The sequence below is a fragment of the Oncorhynchus clarkii genome, chromosome 4 (genome assembly GCF_045791955.1).
Source record: "Oncorhynchus clarkii lewisi isolate Uvic-CL-2024 chromosome 4, UVic_Ocla_1.0, whole genome shotgun sequence".
In the NCBI taxonomy this organism is placed as follows: Eukaryota; Metazoa; Chordata; class Actinopteri; order Salmoniformes; family Salmonidae; genus Oncorhynchus; species Oncorhynchus clarkii.
The window spans coordinates 892,980-916,561 of NC_092150.1; the positions used below are offsets into that span (position 1 = coordinate 892,980).

Sequence of the window (23,582 nt, forward strand, 5' to 3'; positions counted from 1 at the left end):
ATATCCCTTTGAGCATGGTGAAGTTGTTAATTACACTTTGGATGGTGTATCGATACAGGCCTCATTCCTAACTCAGTTGCCAGAGAGGAAAGAAACTGCTCAGGGATTTCACTATGAGACCAATGGTGACTTTAAAACGGTTACAGGAGAAAACTTAGGATGGATCAACATTGTAGTCACTCCACAATTGACAGAGTGAAAAGAAGAAAGCCTGTACAGAATAAAAAAAACATGCATCCAGTTTACAAGGAACTAAAGAAAAACTGCACAAAATGTGGCAAAGCAATTCACTTTTTGTCCTGAACACAGTGTTATGTTTGCTACAAACCCAACACATCACTGAGTACCACTTCATATTTGCAAGCATAGTGGTGGCTGCAGCATCTTACAGGTTTTGCTTGTCATCGTTAAGGGTGGGAGTTTTTCAGGATAAAAATAAACAGAATGGCGCCAAGCACCGGCAAATCCTAGAGGAAAACCTGGTTCAGTCTGTTTCAGCATGCACAACGCCCCATACACAAAGCGAGGTCCAGAGAAATGGTTTGTCAAGATCGGTGTGGACGAACTTCACTGGCCTGCACAGAGCACTGACCTCAACCCCATCGAACACATTTGGGATGAATTGGAATGCCTACTGTGAGCCAGGCCTAATCGCATAACATCAGTGCCCCGACCTCACTAATGCTTCCATTCAGCCACAGCAACATGTCCCCACAGCAATGTTCCCAGAAGAGTGGAGGCTGTTATAGCAGCAAAGGGGGGCCCATTCCATATTAATGACTTCTCAGAAGAGTTTAGGCTGTTATAGCAGCAAAGGGGGGACCAACTCCAAATGAATAATGCCCATGATTTTGGAATGAGATGTTCGACGAGCAGGTGTCCACATCATTTTGGTAATGTAGTGTATCAGAGGTGTGGACTGTAGTAGCTTGATGCATTGCTACAGTACCACTTACCACAACAACGGCAGAATATAGTATGATCCATTGCAGTCATAAGCGGCAGGTTGCCTCGTCGTTAAGAGCATTGGGCCAGTAACCGAGAGGTTGCTGGATTGAGTCCTTGAGGCGACTAGGTGAGAAAAGTGTCAATGTGCTCTTGATCCTGTAAGTGGAGCTGGATAAGTCATTCCCATTCAAGTCCAGGTTCTAGTTGTAACTCTGCCCATCTCTTCAGCCGTGGCACAGGAAGCACAGCGTTGTCAAATAAGGTTGTGTTGCAGCGCTGTTCAGTGCCGCTAATGCCAGTGGTGTTACTACTACTGCTCTAATAGCCAGGTGGTGTTACTACTACTGCTCTAATAGCCAGGTGGTGTTACTACTACTGCTCTAATAGCCAGGTGGTGCTACTACTACTGCTCTAATAGCCAGGTGGTGTTACTACTACTGCTCTAATAGCCAGGTGGTGTTACTACTACTGCTCTAATAGCCAGGTGGTGTTACTACTACTGCTCTAATAGCCAGGTGGTGTTACTACTACTGCTCTAATAGCTAGGTGGTGTTACTACTACTGCTCTAATAGCCAGGTGGTGTTACTACTACTGCTCTAATAGCCAGGTGGTGTTACTACTACTGCTCTAATAGCCAGGTGGTGTTACTACTACTGCTCTAATAGCCAGGTGGTGTTAGTACTACTGCTCTAATAGCTAGGTGGTGCTACTACTACTGCTCTAATAGCCAGGTGGTGTTACTACTACTGCTCTAATAGCCAGGTGGTGTTACTACTACTGCTCTAATAGCCAGGTGGTGTTACTACTACTGCTCTAATAGCCAGGTGGTGTTACTACTACTGACTGCTCTAATAGCTAGGTGGTGTTACTGCTCTAATAGCCAGGTGGTGTTACTACTACTGCTATAATAGCTAGGTGGTGTTACTACTACTGCTCTAATAGCCAGGTGGTGTTACTACTACTGCTCTAATAGCCAGGTGGTGTTACTACTACTGCTCTAATAGCCAGGTGGTGTTACTACTACTGCTCTAATAGCCAGGTGGTGTTACTACTACTGCTCTAATAGCCAGGTGGTGTTACTACTACTGCTCTAATAGCCAGGTGGTGTTACTACTACTGACTGCTCTAATAGCCAGGTGGTGTTACTACTACTGCTCTAATAGCCAGGTGGTGTTACTACTACTGCTCTAATAGCCAGGTGGTGTTACTACTACTGCTCTAATAGCTAGGTGGTGTTACTACTACTGCTCTAACAGCCAGGTGGTGTTACTACTACTGCTCTAATAGCTAGGTGGTGTTACTGCTCTAATAGCCAGGTGGTGTTACTACTACTGCTCTAATAGCTAGGTGGTGTTACTACTACTGCTCTAATAGCTAGGTGGTGTTACTACTACTGCTCTAATAGCCAGGTGGTGTTACTACTACTGCTCTAATAGCCAGGTGGTGTTACTACTACTACTCTAATAGCTAGGTGGTGTTACTGCTCTAATAGCCAGGTGGTGTTACTACTACTGCTCTAATAGCCAGGTGGTGTTACTACTACTGCTCTAATAGCCAGGTGGTGTTACTACTACTGCTCTAATAGCCAGGTGGTGTTACTACTACTGCTCTAATAGCCAGGTGGTGTTACTACTACTGCTCTAATAGCCAGGTGGTGTTACTACTACTGCTCTAATAGCTAGGTAGTGCTACTACTACTGCTCTACTAGCCAGGTGGTGCTACTACTACTGCTCTAATAGCCAGGTGGTGCTACTACTACTGCTCTAATAGCCAGGTGGTGTTACTACTACTGCTCTAATAGCCAGGTGGTGTTACTACTACTGCTCTAATAACCAGGTGGTGTTACTACTACTGCTCTAATAGCCAGGTGGTGTTACTACTACTGCTCTAATAGCCAGGTGGTGTTACTACTACTACTCTAATAGCTAGGTGGTGTTACTGCTCTAATAGCCAGGTGGTGTTACTACTACTGCTCTAATAGCCAGGTGGTGTTACTACTACTGCTCTAATAGCCAGGTGGTGTTACTACTACTGCTCTAATAACCAGGTGGTGTTACTACTACTGCTCTAATAGCCAGGTGGTGTTACTGCTCTGATAGCCAAGTGGTGTTACTACTACTGCTCTAATAGCCAGGTGGTGTTACTACTACTGCTCTAATAACCAGGTGGTGTTACTACTACTGCTCTAATAGCCAGGTGGTGTTACTACTACTGCTCTAATAGCTAGGTGGTGTTACTACTACTGCTCTACTAGCCAGGTGGTGTTAGTACTACTGCTCTAATAGCTAGGTGGTGCTACTACTACTGCTCTAATAGCCAGGTGGTGTTACTACTACTGCTCTAATAGCCAGGTGGTGTTACTACTACTGCTCTAATAGCCAGGTGGTGTTACTACTACTGCTCTAATAGCCAGGTGGTGTTACTACTACTGCTCTAATAGCCAGGTGGTGTTACTACTACTGCTCTAATAGCCAGGTGGTGTTACTACTACTGCTCTAATAGCCAGGTGGTGATATTACTACTGCTGGTGGTTGGTTGGAGTACCAGGTAATAACATGGTTATATACAGGAAGTACCAGGTAATAACATGACTATATACAGAGAGTACCAGGTAATAACATGGTTATATACAGAGAGTACCAGGTAATAACATGACTATATACAGGGAGGTAATAACATGGCTATATACAGGGAGTACCGGGTAATAACATGGTTATATACAGGGAGTACCAGGTAATAACATGACTATATACAGGGAGGTAATAACATGGTTATATACAGGGAGTACCAGGTAATAACATGGTTATATACAGGGAGTACCAGGTAATAACATGACTATATACAGGGAGGTAATAACATGATTATATACAGGGAGTACCAGGTAATAACATGGCTATATACAGGGAGTACCAGGTAATAACATGGTTATATACAGGGAATACCAGGTAATAACATGGTTATATACAGGGAGGTAATAACATGGCTATATACAGGGAATACCAGGGAATAACATGACTATATACAGGGAGGTAATACCATGATTATATACAGAGAGTACCAGGTAATAACATGGTTATATACAGAGAGTACCAGGTAATAACATGGTTATATACAGGGAGTACCCGGTAATAACATGGCTATATACAGGGAGGTAATACCATGATTATATACAGGAAGTACCAGGTAATAACATGGTTATATTCAGAGAGTACCAGTACTGAGTATAGCCATGTTACTTTTACTCGTTATTGTTATTCACTGTATATTTAGTCTTCATATCACTATGTAATTTATTTTGATGTGAACTCAGCATTGTTGGAAAAGGACCCGTAAGTATGTATTTTATTGTCCGTCTACTCCTGTTGTTTGCAAAGCGTGTGCCAAATAAAATTGGATTTGATTTAGATTTGCTATTGCCACATTCTCTAGCCAGCTGGGTTCACTCACACTTTGCTTGTGTTGGAACATTGTGTGTCTGTCTGTAGTAACAGGAAAAGCATATGAATGTATAACCTACATCATACACTAATGATCTTTTGAGAAACCACTAAAGCTTTATCTAAAAGGCAGAATAAAATTTCAAGACTATTTCTGATCATCACTTTCTTTTTCTCAAACCCCCACATCGTGTGGGCTTCCTCAATGTCACAGTGCTGTTTCGTGTATAGCCAACAGATGGCATCATTTTCAGACTTATACATGTGTGTCTGCTTGGAGCGACAGACCAGTGTGTGTCTGTGCTTGGAGGGGACAGTCACAGCACACTGAAAACACTGCAGTCAAGAGTCACAGACAGGAGTAGTATGACTTACTACAGCAATAAGACCAGCTATTTACTTTGATATCGTATAAGGTAAGAACGTCAAGTACTTTGTTATAGCTTACCTAGTGGAGTTGGTACATTGTTCTGACAAGGAAACTGTCCCTTCACGTTGTAATGTTGTTACAGCTCTTATTGATACATTGGGTGGAGAACGTTTGTTCAACTCTTAAAGGCAACTTGAAAATCATTCATTATTCTTTCAATGATCATGATTATAGTTTGACGTGTTCAATCTTCAGTAAATTCTGTAATTCTTTGCTTTTGAATATTCAGGGTTGATCCTTGTTAATGCTGTTAATTTGGCATTCAAAATCAGGCTTGCCTAATACTGAAGCCCTGTTATACCAACAGTGGCATTTAGATTCAGGCTTAGTGTTTCCAGGCTCCTTGACTAAAATGTTGTGAAAGAAAGGCAAACTGGGACACTATTCCTATTGTAGTACACTGCTTAGTAGACCCATGAGACCCACAGAGAGACCCATAGGGAGACCCATAGGTCTATAGGGAGGCCCATAGGACCCATAGGGAGACCCATGAGACTCATAGGGAGGCCCATAGGTAGACCTATCAGACCCATAGGGAGGCCCATAGGGAGACCCATAGAGAGGCCCATAGGGAGACCCATAGGGAGGTCTATAGGGAGACCCATAGGGATGCCTGTAGGGAGACCCATAGGGAGGCCTGTAGGGAGACCCGTATGGAGACCCATAAGGAGACCTATAGGGAGATCCATGAGACCCATAGGGAGGTCTATAGGGAGGCCTATAGGGAGGCCCATAGGACCCATAGGGAGACCCATGAGACTCATAGGGAGACCCATGAGACCCATAGAGAGGTCTATAGGGAGACCCATAGGCAGGTCTATAGGGATGCCCATAGGGAGACCCATGAGGCCCATAGTGAGACCAATAGGGAGACCCATAGGGAATCCCATAGGGAGACCCATAGGGAGGCCCATGAGATCCATAGGGAGACCCATAGGGAGACCCATAGGGAGGCCCATGAGACCCATAGGGAGACCCATAGGGAGGCCCATAGGGAGGCCCATATGGAGACCTGTAGGGAGGCCCATAGGGAGACCTGTAGGGAGGCCCATAGGGAGGCCCATAGGGAGACCCATAGGGAGACCCATAGGGAGACCCGTAAGGAGACCCATGAGACCCACAGGGAGACACATAGGGAGACCCATAGGTCTATAGAGAGGCCTATAGGGAGGCCCATAGGACCCATAGGGAGACCCATAGGGAGACCCATAGGTCTATAGGGAGGCCTATAGGGAGGCCCATAGGACCCATAGGGAGACCCATGAGACCCATAGGGAGGCCCATAGGTAGACCTATGAGACCCATAGGGAGGCCCATAGGGAGGTCTATAGGGAGACCCATAGGGAGGCCCATAGGGAGGTCTATAGGGAGGACCATAGGGAGGCCCATGAGACCCACAGGGAGACCCATAGGGAGACCCATAGGGAGGTCTATAGGGAGGTCTATAGGGAGGTCCATAGGGAGGTCCATATGGAGGTCTATAGGGAGGCCCATAGGGAGACCCATGAGGCGCATAGGGAGACCAATAGGGAGACCCATAGGTTATCCCATAGGGAGACCCGTAGGGAGACCCATAGGGAGGCCCATAGGGAGGCCCATAGGGAGACCCATGAGACCCATAGGGAGGCCCATAGGGAGACCCATAGGGAGGCCCATAGGGAGACCCATAGGGAGGTCTATAGGGAGGCCCATAGGGAGACCTGTAGGGAGGCCCATAGGGAGGCCCATAGGGAGACCCATGAGACCCACAGGGAGACCCATAGGGAGACCCATGAGCCCCATAGGGAGGCCCATAGGGAGGCCCATAGGGAGGTCTATAGGGAGGTCCATAGGGAGATCCATAGGGAGGTCTATAGGGAGGCCCATAGGGAGACCCATGAGGCCCATAGGGAGATCAATAGGTAGGCCCATAGGGAGACCCATAGGTAGGCCCATAGGGAGACCCATAGGGAGACCCATAGGGAGGCCCATTGGGAGGCCCATAGGGAGGCCCATAGGGAGACCCATAGGGAGGCCTGTAGGGAGACCCATAGGGAGGCCTGTAGGGAGACCCGTATGGAGACCCATAAGGAGACCCATAAGGAGACCTATAGGGAGATCCATGAGACCCATAGGGTCAGCCCTCAGAATGATCCTATCCTGGCTCAGCCCTCAGAATGATCCTATCCTGGCTCAGCCCTCAGAAGGATCCTATACTGGCTCAGCCTTCAGAATGATCCTTATCTGGCTCAGCCCTCAGAAGGATCCTTTCCTGGCTTAGCCCTCAGAATGATCCTATCCTGGCTCAGCCCTCAGAATGATCCTATCCTGGCTCAGCCCTCAGAATGATCCTATCCTGGCTCAGCCCTCAGAAGGATCCTATTCTGGCTCAGCCCTCAGAATGATCCTTATCTGGCTCAGCCCTCAGAATGATCATATCCTGGCTCAGCCCTCAGAAGGATCCTATTCTGGCTCAGCCCTCAGAATGATCCTATCCTGGCTCAGCCCTCAGAAGGATCCTATTCTGGCTCAGCCCTCAGAAGGATCCTCTCCTGGCTCAGCCCTCAGAAGGATCCTCTCCTGGCTCAGCCCTCAGAATGATCCTATCCTGGCTTATGGAACACATGGAGTTGCACCTCCTTTTTGTTTGAGCTGGAATGTAGTGCAGCATGCTGGGACATGTGGGTAGAGATGTCAGTCCTCATCTCACAATCGCTCGTCATTGCGTTGCTGCGCTGCTCTCATTCTGCTCTCATTCTCTCTTGTTTTGTTGCTCAGAACTGAACAGGCAATTCTCTCTCGTTGTGTCACTGAAGACAGAGTTACATGTTTATCGTTTACGAGGACGTATCGACCCTCAATGAGGACATTGGGCATGGCTGTTTTCAAGCAACAGAGAGTAGAGGACTTCTATGAGATTGGTGAAGAGCTGGGGAGGTGAGTGTGTTGCTGTTTCTCCTGAACTGTTATTACTGTTTTATGAGCTCTTATAGACCTGTTATGTAGCTCTATGCTCTGTGTTCTGTATGTAGATTATAATGTACTGTATGTCATTATTATGAGCTGTTATATACATCTTATTTAGCTCTAAGATCAGTGTTTGTGTATTTAGTCTTTATAATGACTTAGTGTTAATCCCAGCCCCACATGTTGACTGGCCAGCCTGCCTGATCCTGGGGAGTGCTGTAAAGGAGGACAACAGAGAAATGCAAACAGCTGGCTTGTTGATGTGTATAGGACAGGAGCTAGTTACAGTTTACAGCAAGTTAAATATTGGACAGGATAATGGTGTTAACCATAAGACAGGATGATGGAGAAAACATGCTATATGATAATGGACATAAACACAGGACAGGATAATGGAGATAAACATACTATATGATAATGGACATAAACACAGGACAGGATCATGGAGATAACATGCTATATGATAATGGACATAAACACAGGACAGGATAATGGAGATAAACATACTATATGATAATGGACATAAACACAGGACATGATAATGGAGATAAACATACTATATGATAATGGACATAAACCCAGGACAGGATAATGGAGATAAACATACTATATGATAATGGGACATAATAGTTAAGGTGATTTCCCAAACTGTTTATTACCATGTTATTCAACTTTCTCAACCTGTCTTCGGGTAGTCTATTTTCAGCCAATGTGGAAATGAACCTGTAGAAACCCCAATCTCTGGTTCAAAACTGTCCCCTCAACGGGCCCTATAGGCAGACTAACCTCCCAGTAAGGAACTGCTGTTATAGAGAACATATAGGGGAAATCCTTCTAAGGAAGTATACAATAATTCAAAAGAGGTTAGGAATGTGTTCAGCAGGAAGTTCATTAAGTCACGTGTGGGACAGACGGATAGTATTGGAGGGTTCCAGGAGAAGGCCAACAGCACTTCTACACAGACAACAGGACTTGAAATATGATCTGTGGTCTACCACATTATAGTAACTTCCTGTTCTGGTATTTTCTGCGACACAACCTGCTAGGAGTTAACTTTGTTCTCTTTAACACTGGGTTCAGTTCAGATGGCTCTTGCCTCTATATTTGAATGCTGGTTATTGGAACATTCAGCTGTTACTGGGGAGATGGCTTTATTGTGATCAATAGGGATTGTTTAGGACACACAAGACTTCACGAGTGGTTAGATTTGCATGTGTATGTGTTGAACCCCCAGACACAAGGACAGCAACAAGACTGGGCTGGGAAGCCTCAGACAACTGTAATGAAAGAGGAAGGACTGTGTGTGTGTGTGCGTGTGTGTGTTTGCGTGTGTGTGTGTGTGTGTGTGTCACAGAAGTGTGTGAGAGTTTCCTCAACACCTCAGCAGCTGCTGTGTCAGTTATTAGAGAGAGAGGGGGGGGGGGGGAGAGAGGGAGGAGAGGGAGACTGTCAAAGAGAGCGAGATCATAGGGAGAGAGATTGGTGGAGAGAGAGAGAGAGGTGGAGAGAGAGAGAGGGGTGGAGAGAGAGAGAGGGATAGAGAGGGAGGAGAGGGAGACGGGTCGAAGAGAGAGAGAGATCATAGGGAGAGAGATTGGTGGAGAGAGAGAGAGGGGGGAGAGAATAGTTTCAACTTGAGCAGCAGCTGCTGAAAAAAATGAGCTCCTACAAATATTGAAATTAGCATGGTTTTTAGAGTGAAGTACATTGGAAAAAACAAAAGACAACTGAATGTGAGACAAAACAAGCAACAAATGAAGAAGATAGGCCTATAAGATTGTGCAGTTAGCTTAGCTAGCTGGGTTGTTACGCAGTTGTAAGGGACTTTCCTAAAAGAAGATAGTTAGCTATCAAAAAACGAGCTAGTTAACAACTCAATAAAAAGACAGAAGACAAAGGACATCAAAGTAAAGCAGTTCTCTAAAGACTCTAATACAAGAAACAACGCTGTTTTGGAAAAGCTAGGCTTCTATTAGAACGTTATAGCTATGCTATGCTAAGCTATGGACATTGTTTACACACCACACATCCAGATGGAGAAAGCTAAGAAAAGTTTCAAAGGCTTGATAATGGGACAGAACCATATGCTGAGGTAACCTCTGGCAAAAGAGCCCTTAGAACTACTAGAGATTGGAGAGGTGTGCCAACTACTGTATATAATATGCAGACTACTGGACTAGACAGACCCTTTAATTCACACAACATATAACACAAACACTAAATTCTTTATTTGAATCCACATATCAATTTACAAAAAAAGGATCCCAGACAGATCCCTGTCTGCATGGCACTCAAGGGTACAGAAAGCACTTCCTTCCTTAAACAGCTAGGCTGCCCACTACAGCTGAAACAGAGCAGTAACCTAGCCAACTGCTTTGCCCTAGTCCCACTACAGCTGAAACAGAGCAGTACCTAGCCAACTGCTTTGCCCTAGTCCCACGACAGCTGAAACAGAGCAGTAACCTAGCTAACTGCTTTGCCCTAGTCCCACGACAGCTGAAACAGAGCAGTAACCTAGCTAACTGCTTTGCCCTAGTCTCACTACAGCTGAAACAGAGCAGTACCTAGCCAACTGCTTTGCCCTAGTCCCATGACAGCTGAAACAGAGCAGTATCCTAGCTAACTGCTTTGCACCTAGTCCCACGACAGCTGAAACAGAGCAGTAACCTAGCTAACTGCTTTGCACCTAGTCCCACTACAGCTGAAACAGAGCAGTAACCTAGCTAACTGCTTTGCACCTAGTCCCACGACAGCTGAAACAGAGCAGTAACCTAGCTAACTGCTTTGCACCTAGTCCCACTACAGCTGAAACAGAGCAGTAACCTAGCTAACTGCTTTGCCCTAGTCCCACTACAGCTGAACAGAGCAGTAACCTAGCTAACTGCTTTGCACCTAGTCCCACTACAGCTGAAACAGAGCAGTAACCTAGCTAACTGCTTTGCACCTAGTCCCACGACAGCTGAAACAGAGCAGTAACCTAGCTAACTGCTTTGCACCTAGTCCCACTACAGCTGAAACAGAGCAGTAACCTAGCTAACTGCTTTGCCCTAGTCCCACTACAGCTGAACAGAGCAGTAACCTAGCTAACTGCTTTGCCCTAGTCCCACGACAGCTGAAACAGAGCATTACCTAGCTAACTGCTTTGCCCTAGTCCCACTACAGCTGAACAGAGCAGTAACCTAGCTAACTGCTTTGCCCTAGTCCCACGACAGCTGAAACAGAGCAGTAACCTAGCTAACTGCTTCGCCCTAGTCCCACGACAGCTGAAACAGAGCAGTACCTAGCTAACTGCTTTGCCCTAGTCCCACTACAGCTGAAACAGAGCAGTAAGCTAGCCAACTGCTTTGCCCTAGTCCCATGACAGCTGAAACAGAGCAGTAACCTAGCCAACTGCTTTGCCCTAGTCCCACTGCAGCTGAAACAGAGCAGTACCTAGCTAACTGCTTTGCCCTAGTCCCACTACAGCTGAAACAGAGCAGTAACCTAGCTAACTGCTTTGCACCTAGTCCCACGACAGCTGAAACAGAGCAGTAACCTAGCTAACTGCTTTGCACCTAGTCCCACTACAGCTGAAACAGAGCAGTAACCTAGCTAACTGCTTTGCCCTAGTCCCACTACAGCTGAACAGAGCAGTAACCTAGCTAACTGCTTTGCACCTAGTCCCACTACAGCTGAAACAGAGCAGTAACCTAGCTAACTGCTTTGCACCTAGTCCCACGACAGCTGAAACAGAGCAGTAACCTAGCTAACTGCTTTGCACCTAGTCCCACTACAGCTGAAACAGAGCAGTAACCTAGCTAACTGCTTTGCCCTAGTCCCACTACAGCTGAACAGAGCAGTAACCTAGCTAACTGCTTTGCCCTAGTCCCACGACAGCTGAAACAGAGCATTACCTAGCTAACTGCTTTGCCCTAGTCCCACTACAGCTGAACAGAGCAGTAACCTAGCTAACTGCTTTGCCCTAGTCCCACGACAGCTGAAACAGAGCAGTAACCTAGCTAACTGCTTCGCCCTAGTCCCACGACAGCTGAAACAGAGCAGTACCTAGCTAACTGCTTTGCCCTAGTCCCACTACAGCTGAAACAGAGCAGTAAGCTAGCCAACTGCTTTGCCCTAGTCCCATGACAGCTGAAACAGAGCAGTAACCTAGCCAACTGCTTTGCCCTAGTCCCACTACAGCTGAAACAGAGCAGTACCTAGCTAACTGCTTTGCCCTAGTCCCACTACAGCTGAAACAGAGCAGTACCTAGCTAACTGCTTTGCCCTAGTCCCACGAAAGCTGAAACAGAGCAGTACCTAGCTAACTGCTTTGCTCTAGTCCCACGACAGCTGAAACAGAGCAGTAACCTAGCTAACTGCTTTGCCCTAGTCCCACGACAGCTGAAACAGAGCAGTAACCTAGCCAACTGCTTTGCCCTAGTCCCACGACAGCTGAAACAGAGCAGTAACCTAGCTAACTGCTTTGCCCTAGTCCCACGACAGCTGAAACAGAGCATTACCTAGCTAACTGCTTTGCCCTAGTCCCACGACAGCTGAAACAGAGCAGTAACCAAGCTAACTGTTTTGCCCTAGTCCCACGACAGCAGAAACAGAGCAGTAACCTAGCTAACTGCTTAGCCCTAGTCCCACGACAGCTGAAACAGAGCAGTAACCTAGCCAACTGCTTTGCCCTAGTCCCACTACAGCTGAACAGAGCAGTAACCTAGCTAACAGCTTTGCCCTAGTCCCACAACAGCTGAACAGAGCATTATCTAGCTAACTGCTTTGCCCTGGTCCCACGACAGCTGAAACAGAGCAGTAAGATAGCCAACTGCTTTGCCCTAGTCCCACAACAGCTGAAACAGAGCAGTAACCTAGCCAACTGCTTTGCCCTAGTCCCACTACAGCTGAACAGAGCAGTAACCTAGCTAACTGCTTTGCTCTAGTCCCACTACAGCTGAAACAGAGCAGTACATAGCCAACTGTTTTGCCCTAGTCCCACTACAGCTGAAACAGAGCAGTACCTAGCTAACTGCTTTGCCCTAGTCCCACGACAGCTGAACAGAGCAGTACCTAGCTAACTGCTTTGCTCTAGTCCCACGACAGCAGAAACAGAGCAGTAACCTAGCTAACTGCTTTGCCCTAGTCCCACGACAGCTGAAACAGAGCAGTACCTAGCCAACTGCTTTGCCCTAGTCCCACGACAGCTGAAACAGAGCATTACCTAGCTAACTGCTTTGCCCTAGTCCCACGACAGCTGAAACAGAGCAGTAACCTAGCTAACTGCTTTGCCCTAGTCCCACTACAGCTGAAACAGAGCAGTAACCTAGCCAACTGCTTTGCCCTAGTTTCTGTCAGGCTACACAGAACAAGCCTGTGTACGTGGCCGAGACTGCCGAATAACGGCGCGACCAGCTGACACATACACCCGTGGATGTCCAAGGGTGCCACGAGGGGCTGGTACTTAAGCAGCTTCCAGGGAACGGCCTGCTCCATTTAGCCATCAAATGAGCAGCCCACTTGCACAATGAGCACCTCCCCCTGACCTCCCCCCATCAACAACAATATCTGGTGTATTTGGCTCACAGGAAAACACATCAACATCATACCAGCTTCCCCTTACACAACAATGTTCATGCGTGTGTGTTGTTGGTGAAACCTCCTCGCTGGTCAACAAGCCAGCAATGTACAAATCCATGTATGAACAGGAACCATTCACAACACGGGCAATGGACTCCGTTACATTTGACTCACTGTTGGTTCACTAGTCCAGCATTACTGCACTGTTGGTTCACTAGTCCAGCCTACTGCACTGTTGGTTCACTAGTCCAACCTTACTGCACTGTTGGTTCACTAGTCCAACCTTACTGCACTGTTGGTTCACTAGTCCAACCTTACTGCACTGTTGGTTCACTAGTCCAGCATTACTGCACTGTTGGTTCACTAGTCCAACCTACTGCACTGTTGGTTCACTAGTCCAGCCTACTGCACTGTTGGTTCACTAGTCCAACCTACTGCACTGTTGGTTCACTAGTCCAGCCTACAGCACTGTTGGTTCACTAGTCCAGCCTACTGCACTGTTGGTTCACTAGTCCAACCTTACTGCACTGTTGGTTCACTAGTCCAGCCTACTGCACTGTTGGTTCACTAGTCCAGCCTACTGCACTGTTGGTTCACTAGTCCAGCCTACTGCACTGTTGGTTCACAAGTCCAGCCTACTGCACTGTTGGTTCACTAGTACAACCTTACTGCACTGTTGGTTCACTAGTCCAGCCTACTGCACTGTTGGTTCACTAGTCCAACCACTATACAGAGACTGATACACTATACTGAGACTGAGACACTATACAGAGACTGATACACTATATAGAGACTGATACACTATATAGAGACTGAGACACTACACAGAGACTGATACACTATACAGAGACTGATACACTATACAGAGACTGATACAGTGACACGATACAGAGACTGAGACACTACACAGAGACTGAGACACTACACAGAGACTGAGACACTATACAGAGACTGAGACACTATACAGAGACTGATACACTATACAGATACTGATACAGTGACACGATACAGAGACTGAGACACTACACAGAGACTGAGACACTATACTGAGACTGAGACTATACAAAGACTGATACACTATACAGAGACTGAGACACTACACAGAGACTGAGACACTATACAGAGACTGAGACACTATACAGAGACTGAGACACTACACAGAGACTGATACAGTGACACTATACAGAGACTGATACACTATACAGAGACTGATACACTATACAGAGAACGAGACACTATACAGAGACTGAGACACTATACAGAGACTGAGACACTATACAGAGACTGATACAGTGACACTATACAGAGACTGAGACAGTGACACTATACAGAGACTGATACACTATACAGAGACTGATACACTATACAGAGACTGAGACACTATACAGAGGATGAGACACTATACAGAGACTGATACACTATACAGAGACTGAGACAGTATACAGAGACTGAGACACTATACAGAGACTGATACACTATACAGAGAATGATACACTATACAGAGACTGATACAGTGGCACGATACAGAGACTGAGACACTACACATAGACTGAGACACTATACTGAGACTATACAGAGACTGAGACACTACACAGAGACTGAGACACTACACAGAGACTGAGACACTATACAGAGACTGAGACACTATACAGAGACTGAGACACTACACAGAGACTGATACAGTGACACTATACAGATACTGATACACTATACAGAGAACGAGACACTATACAGAGACTGAGACACTATACAGAGACTGAGACACTATACAGAGACTGATACAGTGACACTATACAGAGACTGAGACAGTGACACTATACAGAGACTGAAACACTATACAGAGACTGATACACTATACAGAGACTGAGACACTATACAGAGACTGAGGCACTATACAGAGACTGAGACAGTGACACTATACAGAGACTGAAACACTATACAGAGACTGATACACTATACAGAGAATGAGACACTATACAGAGACTGTTACAGTGACACTATACAGAGACTGAGACACTATACAGAGACCGATACACTATACAGAGAATGAAACAGTGACACTATACAGAGACGGATACACTATACAGAGACTGATACACTATACAGAGACTGATACACTATACAGAGAATGATACACTATACAGAGACTGATACAGTGACACTATACAGAGACTGAGACACTATAAAGAGACTGAGACACTATACAGACATTGATACACTATACAGAGAGACTGATACACTATACAGAGACTGATACACTATACAGAGACTGAGACACTATACAGAGACTGAGACAGTGACACTATACAGAGACTGAGACACTATACAGAGACTGATACACTATACAGTGACTGATACACTATACAGAGACTGATACACTACAAAGAGACTGATACACTATACAGAGACTGAGGCACTATACAGAGACTGATACAGTGACACTATACAGAGACTGAGACACTATACAGCACATATGTCAGAGTCAAGGCCCGCGGGCCACATCCGGCCCGCAAGAAGGTTTTTTACGGCCCCTGGGATGATCTTGATTTATTATTAGAACCGGCCCGCAGCAAGCCGGCAGCCCGCAGATCTTTTACACGCACCAATACTACATTTCCCACAATGCAAAGGTGACGCACCGAGCAGTAGGCTGCTTCATTTCAATATTTATTGGCACAGCAGTCGTCAGCATCACAGTAAAATTAACTTTCAGATACCCATCAAAAATGGCAAAACGGAAGGTGGATACTGAGAACCGGGGGTTTCAAACAAGGTGGGAGTCGGAGTATATGTTCACGAAGGTAGCTGGAAAACCTGTGTGTCTTCTGTGTGGAGAAAGTGTGGCGGTACTGAAAGAGTATAATCTGAGACGACATTATGAAACGAAACACGCGGACACACACGCGGACGCAACTGTCAAGGCCAGTTTTATTTTGGCAGAAGAGATCGCTAAATCAGCCCGGCCATTTACGGAGGGGGATTTCATCAAAAACTGCATGATTAAAGTTTGTGACGAAGTTTGCCCAGAAAAAAGGCAACTCTTTTTAAATGTGAGTCTGAGCAGAAACACCATTGCCGAGAGAGTAGACCAGTTGTCCATCAATCTAAAAGAGCAGCTTGTGAAAAAGGGAAAAGATTTTATTGCATATTCCTTGGCTGTGGATGAGAGCACCGACATTTCTGACATTGCCCAGTTGTCAATTTTCATCCGCGGAGTGGACTCCAACCTAAGCGTGACAGAGGAGTTTTTGGCTTTACGTCCTATGCATGGCACAACTACGGGGCATGATTTGTATGAAGAGGTGTCAAGATGTGTAAATGAGATGGAGCTGCCTTGGGAAAAACTCGTGGGTTTGACAACCGACGGAGCACCTGCGATGTGTGGACACAGGAGCGGACTGGTGGCGAAGATACGGGAAAAGATGCAAGAGGAAAACGCGACAGGTGAGCTGACAGCTTATCATTGTATCATACACCAGGAAGCGTTGTGCGGTAAAGCCTTGAAAATGGAGCATGTAATGAGCATCATCACGCGCACAGTTAACTTTATCAGAGCCAAAGGTTTGAATCACCGCCAGTTCAAGGCATTTCTGACGGAGTTAGAAACGGAGCATGGTGATTTGCCTTATCACACAGAGGTGCGATGGCTAAGCCAGGGAAAGGTGCTTCAAAGATGTTTCGAGCTTCGTGAGGAGATTTGTCTGTTCTTGGACAGCAAAGGGAAAGACACAACACAACTCCGAGACGAAATGTTTCTGTGTGAAATGGCTTTTCTGTGTGACATTACGAGTCATCTGAATGCAATAAACTTGCAGCTGCAGGGTCGGGATCGTGTCATCTCTGATATGTACAGTACAGTGAAGGCATTTAAAACCAAACTGACTCTGTGGGAGACGCAGATGCGGAAAGAAAATTTGAGCCACTTTCCCAGCTGCCAGACCATGAAAGAGAAGCTCTCTACCAGTGCGTTCCCGAGCACACAGTTGGCTGATAAAATAGGTATGCTTGCCGCTGACTTTCGACGCCGATTTGCTGACTTTGAAGCACAAAAAAGCAGGTTGGAACTGCTCGGTAACCCATTTGCTGTTGACGTGGAAAGCTCACCACCAAACCTCCAAATGGAGTTGATTGACCTCCAATGCAATGATGCACTGAGGGCAAAATATGCGGCAGTGGGTGCTGCGGAGTTCGCCCGTTTCCTCCCCGGCACAATGCCCCAGCTGCGCATCCAGGCTGCTCAAACGTTGTCTATGTTTGGCAGCACATACCTGTGTGAACAACTGTTTTCTTTGATGAACCTGAACAAAACATCACACAGAAGTCGACTTACTGCTGAACACCTCCACTCAATTCTGAGGATTTCTTCAGCTCAGAGCCTTACCCCGAACATTGATGAACTTGTGGAAAAGATGGGACACCACCAAGTATCACCCTCAACCTCAAACAAGTGAACATTACTGTGCAATCACATATTTAGAGTTTTTACTCAGTTCAAGTTTAAAAGTTAAAATTTAATATTTGTTTTCACTGCATGTTACTTCTCCTTAAACAAAGTGTTGTTTTTGATTAATAGATTTTTGCACTTTATTTTTTTGTATTTCAATCCAATTATATTTTAAAAATATTTCAGTTGAGTGGATGATAGAAAATTGCTATTATTGTTTTTTCTTTGAAGTAAATTTAGCCCACTTTTGCTAAAATAGAAAATATAGTCTACTGATGGTGCCTTGAATACCGGTTTCTTTCATTTAATGTTCATGTTATGGGGATATTTATATAAAGGAAATTTGTCTTTTGTGTCTGTTGAAAATTAAAGATTACTGACAGAGCCATAAGAAAATATTGCTTTATTTATCTGATCATATTGTAATATATTTGTTAGGTTTTCAGTAGGTTCAATTAGGTTCACTAGACTATATGCGTCATTTAAAAATTTTTCAATGAACATTCGAACAGTCCGGCCCTCGTCTTGTAGCTGATTTTTTTATTTGGCCCTCCGTCCATTTGACTTTGACACCCCTGCTATACAGATACTGAGACACTATACAGAGATTGATACACTATACAGAGACTGAGACACTATACAGAGACTGATACACTATATAGAGACTGAGACAGTGACACTATACAGAGACTGAGACATTATACAGAGACTGATAAACTATACAGAGACTGATACACTATACAGATACTGATACACTATACAGAGACTGATACACTATACAGAGACTGAGACACTATACAGAGACTGAGACACTATACAGAGACTGAGACACTATACAGAGACTGAGACTGAGACACTATACAGAGACTGAGACAGTGACACTATACAGAGACTGAGACACTATACAGAGACTGAGACACTATACAGAGACTGAGACTGAGACACTATACAGAGACTGAGACAGTGACACTATACAGAGACTGAGACACTATACAGAGACTGATACACTATACAGTGACTGATACACTATACAGAGACTGATACACTATACAGAGACTGAGAAACTCTACAGAGACTGAGACACTATACAGAGACTGAGACACTATACAGAGCCTGATACAGTGACACTATACAGAGACTGATACACTATACAGAGACTGATACACTATACAGAGACTGAGACACTATACAGAGACTGATACACTATACAGAGACTGATACACTATACAGAGACTGATACACTATATAGAGACTGAGACACTATACAGAGACTGAGGCACTATACAGAGACTGATACACTATACAGAGAGACTGATACACTATACAGAGACTGATACACTATACAGAGACTGAGACACTATACAGAGACTGATACAGTGACACTATACAGAGACTGAGACACTTTACAGAGACTGATACACTATACAGAGACTGATACACTATACAGAGACTGATACACTATACAGAGACTGAGACACTCTACAGAGACTGATACACTATACAGATACTGATACAGTTACACGAAACAGAGACTGAGACACTACACAGAGACTTATACACTATACAGAGACTGAGACACTATACAGAGACTGATACACTATATAGAGACTGAGACACTATACAGAGACTGATACACTATACAGAGACTGATACACTATACAGAGACTGATACACTATACAGAGACTGATACACTATACACAGACTGAGACACTATACAGAGACTGATACAGTGACACAATACAGAGACTGATACACTATACAGAGACTGATACACTATACAGAGACTGATACACTATACAGAGACTGATACACTATACAGAGACTGATACACTATACAGAGACTGATACACTATACAGAGACTGATACACTATACAGAGACTGATACACTATACAGAGACTGATACACTATACACAGACTGAGACACTATACAGAGACTGATACACTATACAGAGAATGATACACTATACAGAGACTGATACAGTGACACTATACAGAGACTGAGACACTATACAGAGACTGATACAGTGACACTATACAGAGACTGAGACAGTGACACTATACAGAGACTGATACACTATACAGAGACTGATACACTATACAGAGACTGAGACACTATACAGAGGATGAGACACTATACAGAGACTGATACACTATACAGAGACTGAGACAGTATACAGAGACTGAGACACTATACAGAGACTGATACACTATACAGAGAATGATACACTATACAGAGACTGATACAGTGGCACGATACAGAGACTGAGACACTACACATAGACTGAGACACTATACTGAGACTATACAGAGACTGAGACACTACACAGAGACTGAGACACTACACAGAGACTGAGACACTATACAGAGACTGAGACACTATACAGAGACTGAGACACTACACAGAGACTGATACAGTGACACTATACAGATACTGATACACTATACAGAGAACGAGACACTATACAGAGACTGAGACACTATACAGAGACTGAGACACTATACAGAGACTGATACAGTGACACTATACAGAGACTGAGACAGTGACACTATACAGAGACTGAAACACTATACAGAGACTGATACACTATACAGAGACTGAGACACTATACAGAGACTGAGGCACTATACAGAGACTGAGACAGTGACACTATACAGAGACTGAAACACTATACAGAGACTGAAACACTATACAGAGACTGATACACTATACAGAGAATGAGACACTATCACTATACAGAGACTGAGACACTATACAGAGACCGATACACTATACAGAGACTGATACACTATACAGAGACTGAGGCACTATACAGAGAATGAAACAGTGACACTATACAGAGACGGATACACTATACAGAGACTGATACACTATACAGAGACTGATACACTATACAGAGAATGATACACTATACAGAGACTGATACAGTGACACTATACAGAGACTGAGACACTATAAAGAGACTGAGACACTATACAGACATTGATACACTATACAGAGAGACTGATACACTATACAGAGACTGATACACTATACAGAGACTGAGACACTATACAGAGACTGAGACAGTGACACTATACAGAGACTGAGACACTATACAGAGACTGATACACTATACAGTGACTGATACACTATACAGAGACTGATACACTACAAAGAGACTGATACACTATACAGAGACTGAGGCACTATACAGAGACTGATACAGTGACACTATACAGAGACTGAGACACTATACAGAGACTGAGACACTATACAGAGATTGATACACTATACAGAGACTGAGACACTATACAGAGACTGATACACTATATAGAGACTGAGACAGTGACACTATACAGAGACTGAGACATTATACAGAGACTGATAAACTATACAGAGACTGATACACTATACAGATACTGATACACTATACAGAGACTGATACACTATACAGAGACTGAGACACTATACAGAGACTGAGACACTATACAGAGACTGAGACACTATACAGAGACTGAGACTGAGACACTATACAGAGACTGAGACAGTGACACTATACAGAGACTGAGACACTATACAGAGACTGAGACACTATACAGAGACTGAGACTGAGACACTATACAGAGACTGAGACAGTGACACTATACAGAGACTGAGACACTATACAGAGACTGATACACTATACAGTGACTGATACACTATACAGAGACTGATACACTATACAGAGACTGAGAAACTCTACAGAGACTGAGACACTATACAGAGACTGAGACACTATACAGAGCCTGATACAGTGACACTATAAAGAGACTGATACACTATACAGAGACTGATACACTATACAGAGACTGAGACACTATACAGAGACTGATACACTATACAGAGACTGATACACTATACAGAGACTGATACACTATATAGAGACTGAGACACTATACAGAGACTGAGGCACTATACAGAGACTGATACACTATACAGAGAGACTGATACACTATACAGAGACTGATACACTATACAGAGACTGAGCCACTATACAGAGACTGATACAGTGACACTATACAGAGACTGAGACACTTTACAGAGACTGATACACTATACAGAGACTGATACACTATACAGAGACTGATACACTATACAGAGACTGAGACACTCTACAGAGACTGATACACTATACAGATACTGATACAGTTACACGATACAGAGACTGAGACACTACACAGAGACTTATACACTATACAGAGACTGAGACACTATACAGAGACTGATACACTATATAGAGACTGAGACACTATACAGAGACTGATACACTATACAGAGACTGATACACTATACAGAGACTGATACACTATACACAGACTGAGACACTATACAGAGACTGATACAGTGACACAATACAGAGACTGATACACTATACAGAGACTGATACACAATACAGAGACTGATACACTATACAGAGACTGATACACTATACAGAGACTGATACACTATACAGAGACTGATACACTATACAGAGACTGATACACTATACAGAGACTGATACACTATACACAGACTGAGACACTATACAGAGACTGATACACTATACAGAGAATGATACACTATACAGAGACTGATACAGTGACACTATACAGAGACTGAGACACTATAAAGAGACTGAGACACTATACAGACATTGATACACTATACAGAGACTGAGACACTATACAGAGACTGATACACTATACAGAGAGACTGATACACTATACAGAGACTGATACACTATACAGAGACTGAGACACTATACAGAGACTGAGACAGTGACACTATACAGAGACTGAGACACTATACAGAGACTGATACACTACACAGAGACTGATACACTATACAGAGACTGAGGCACTATACAGAGACTGATACAGTGACACTATACAGAGACTGAGACACTATACAGAGACTGAGACACTATACAGAGACTGAGACACTATACAGAGATTGATACACTATACAGAGACTGAGACACTATACAGAGACTGATACACTATATAGAGACTGAGACAGTGACACTATACAGAGACTGAGACATTATACAGAGACTGATACACTATACAGAGACTGATACACTATACAGATACTGATACACTATACAGAGACTGATACACTATACAGAGACTGAGACAGTGACACTATACAGAGACAGTGACACTATACAGAGACTGAGACACAATACAGAGACTGAGACACTATACAGAGACTGAGACTGAGACACTATACAGAGACTGAGACAGTGACACTATACAGAGACTGAGACACTATACAGAGACTTATACACTATACAGTGACTGATACACTATACAGAGACTGATACACTATACAGAGACTGATACACTATACAGAGACTGAGAAACTCTACAGAGACTGAGACACTATACAGAGACTGAGACACTATACAGAGCCTGATACAGTGACACTATACAGAGACTGATACACTATACAGAGACTGATACACTATACAGAGACTGAGACACTATACAGAGACTGATACACTATACAGAGACTGATACACTATACAGAGACTGATACACTATACAGAGACTGATACACTATACAGAGACTGATACACTATACACAGACTGAGACACTATACAGAGACTGATACACTATACAGAGAATGATACACTATACAGAGACTGATACAGTGACACTATACAGAGACTGAGACACTATACAGAGACTGATACAGTGACACTATACAGAGACTGAGACAGTGACACTATACAGAGACTGATACACTATACAGAGACTGATACACTATACAGAGACTGAGACACTATACAGAGGATGAGACACTATACAG

At 44.3% G+C, this 23,582-nt stretch overlaps 1 protein-coding gene across 3 annotated transcripts in view; it reads left to right on the forward strand.

Annotated features, from left to right (window-relative positions):
- Nucleotides 1-4,680: 4,680 nt before the first annotated feature.
- LOC139406274 (death-associated protein kinase 2b) overlaps nt 4,681-23,582 on the forward strand; it is an 84,979-nt gene continuing 66,077 nt past the window's right edge. For 2 of the 3 annotated variants that reach the window (XR_011633971.1, XR_011633972.1), the window contains exons 1-2: nt 4,684-4,803; nt 7,575-7,733. Coding sequence is in view for 1 of the 3 variants with exons in the window: in XM_071148729.1 (XP_071004830.1) it covers nt 7,657-7,733 (77 nt within the window). In the remaining 2 variants the exon portion in view is untranslated. Of the gene's footprint in view, nt 4,804-7,574; nt 7,734-23,582 lie in introns of all 3 variants that reach the window. The other variant, XM_071148729.1, reaches the window with a different exon arrangement.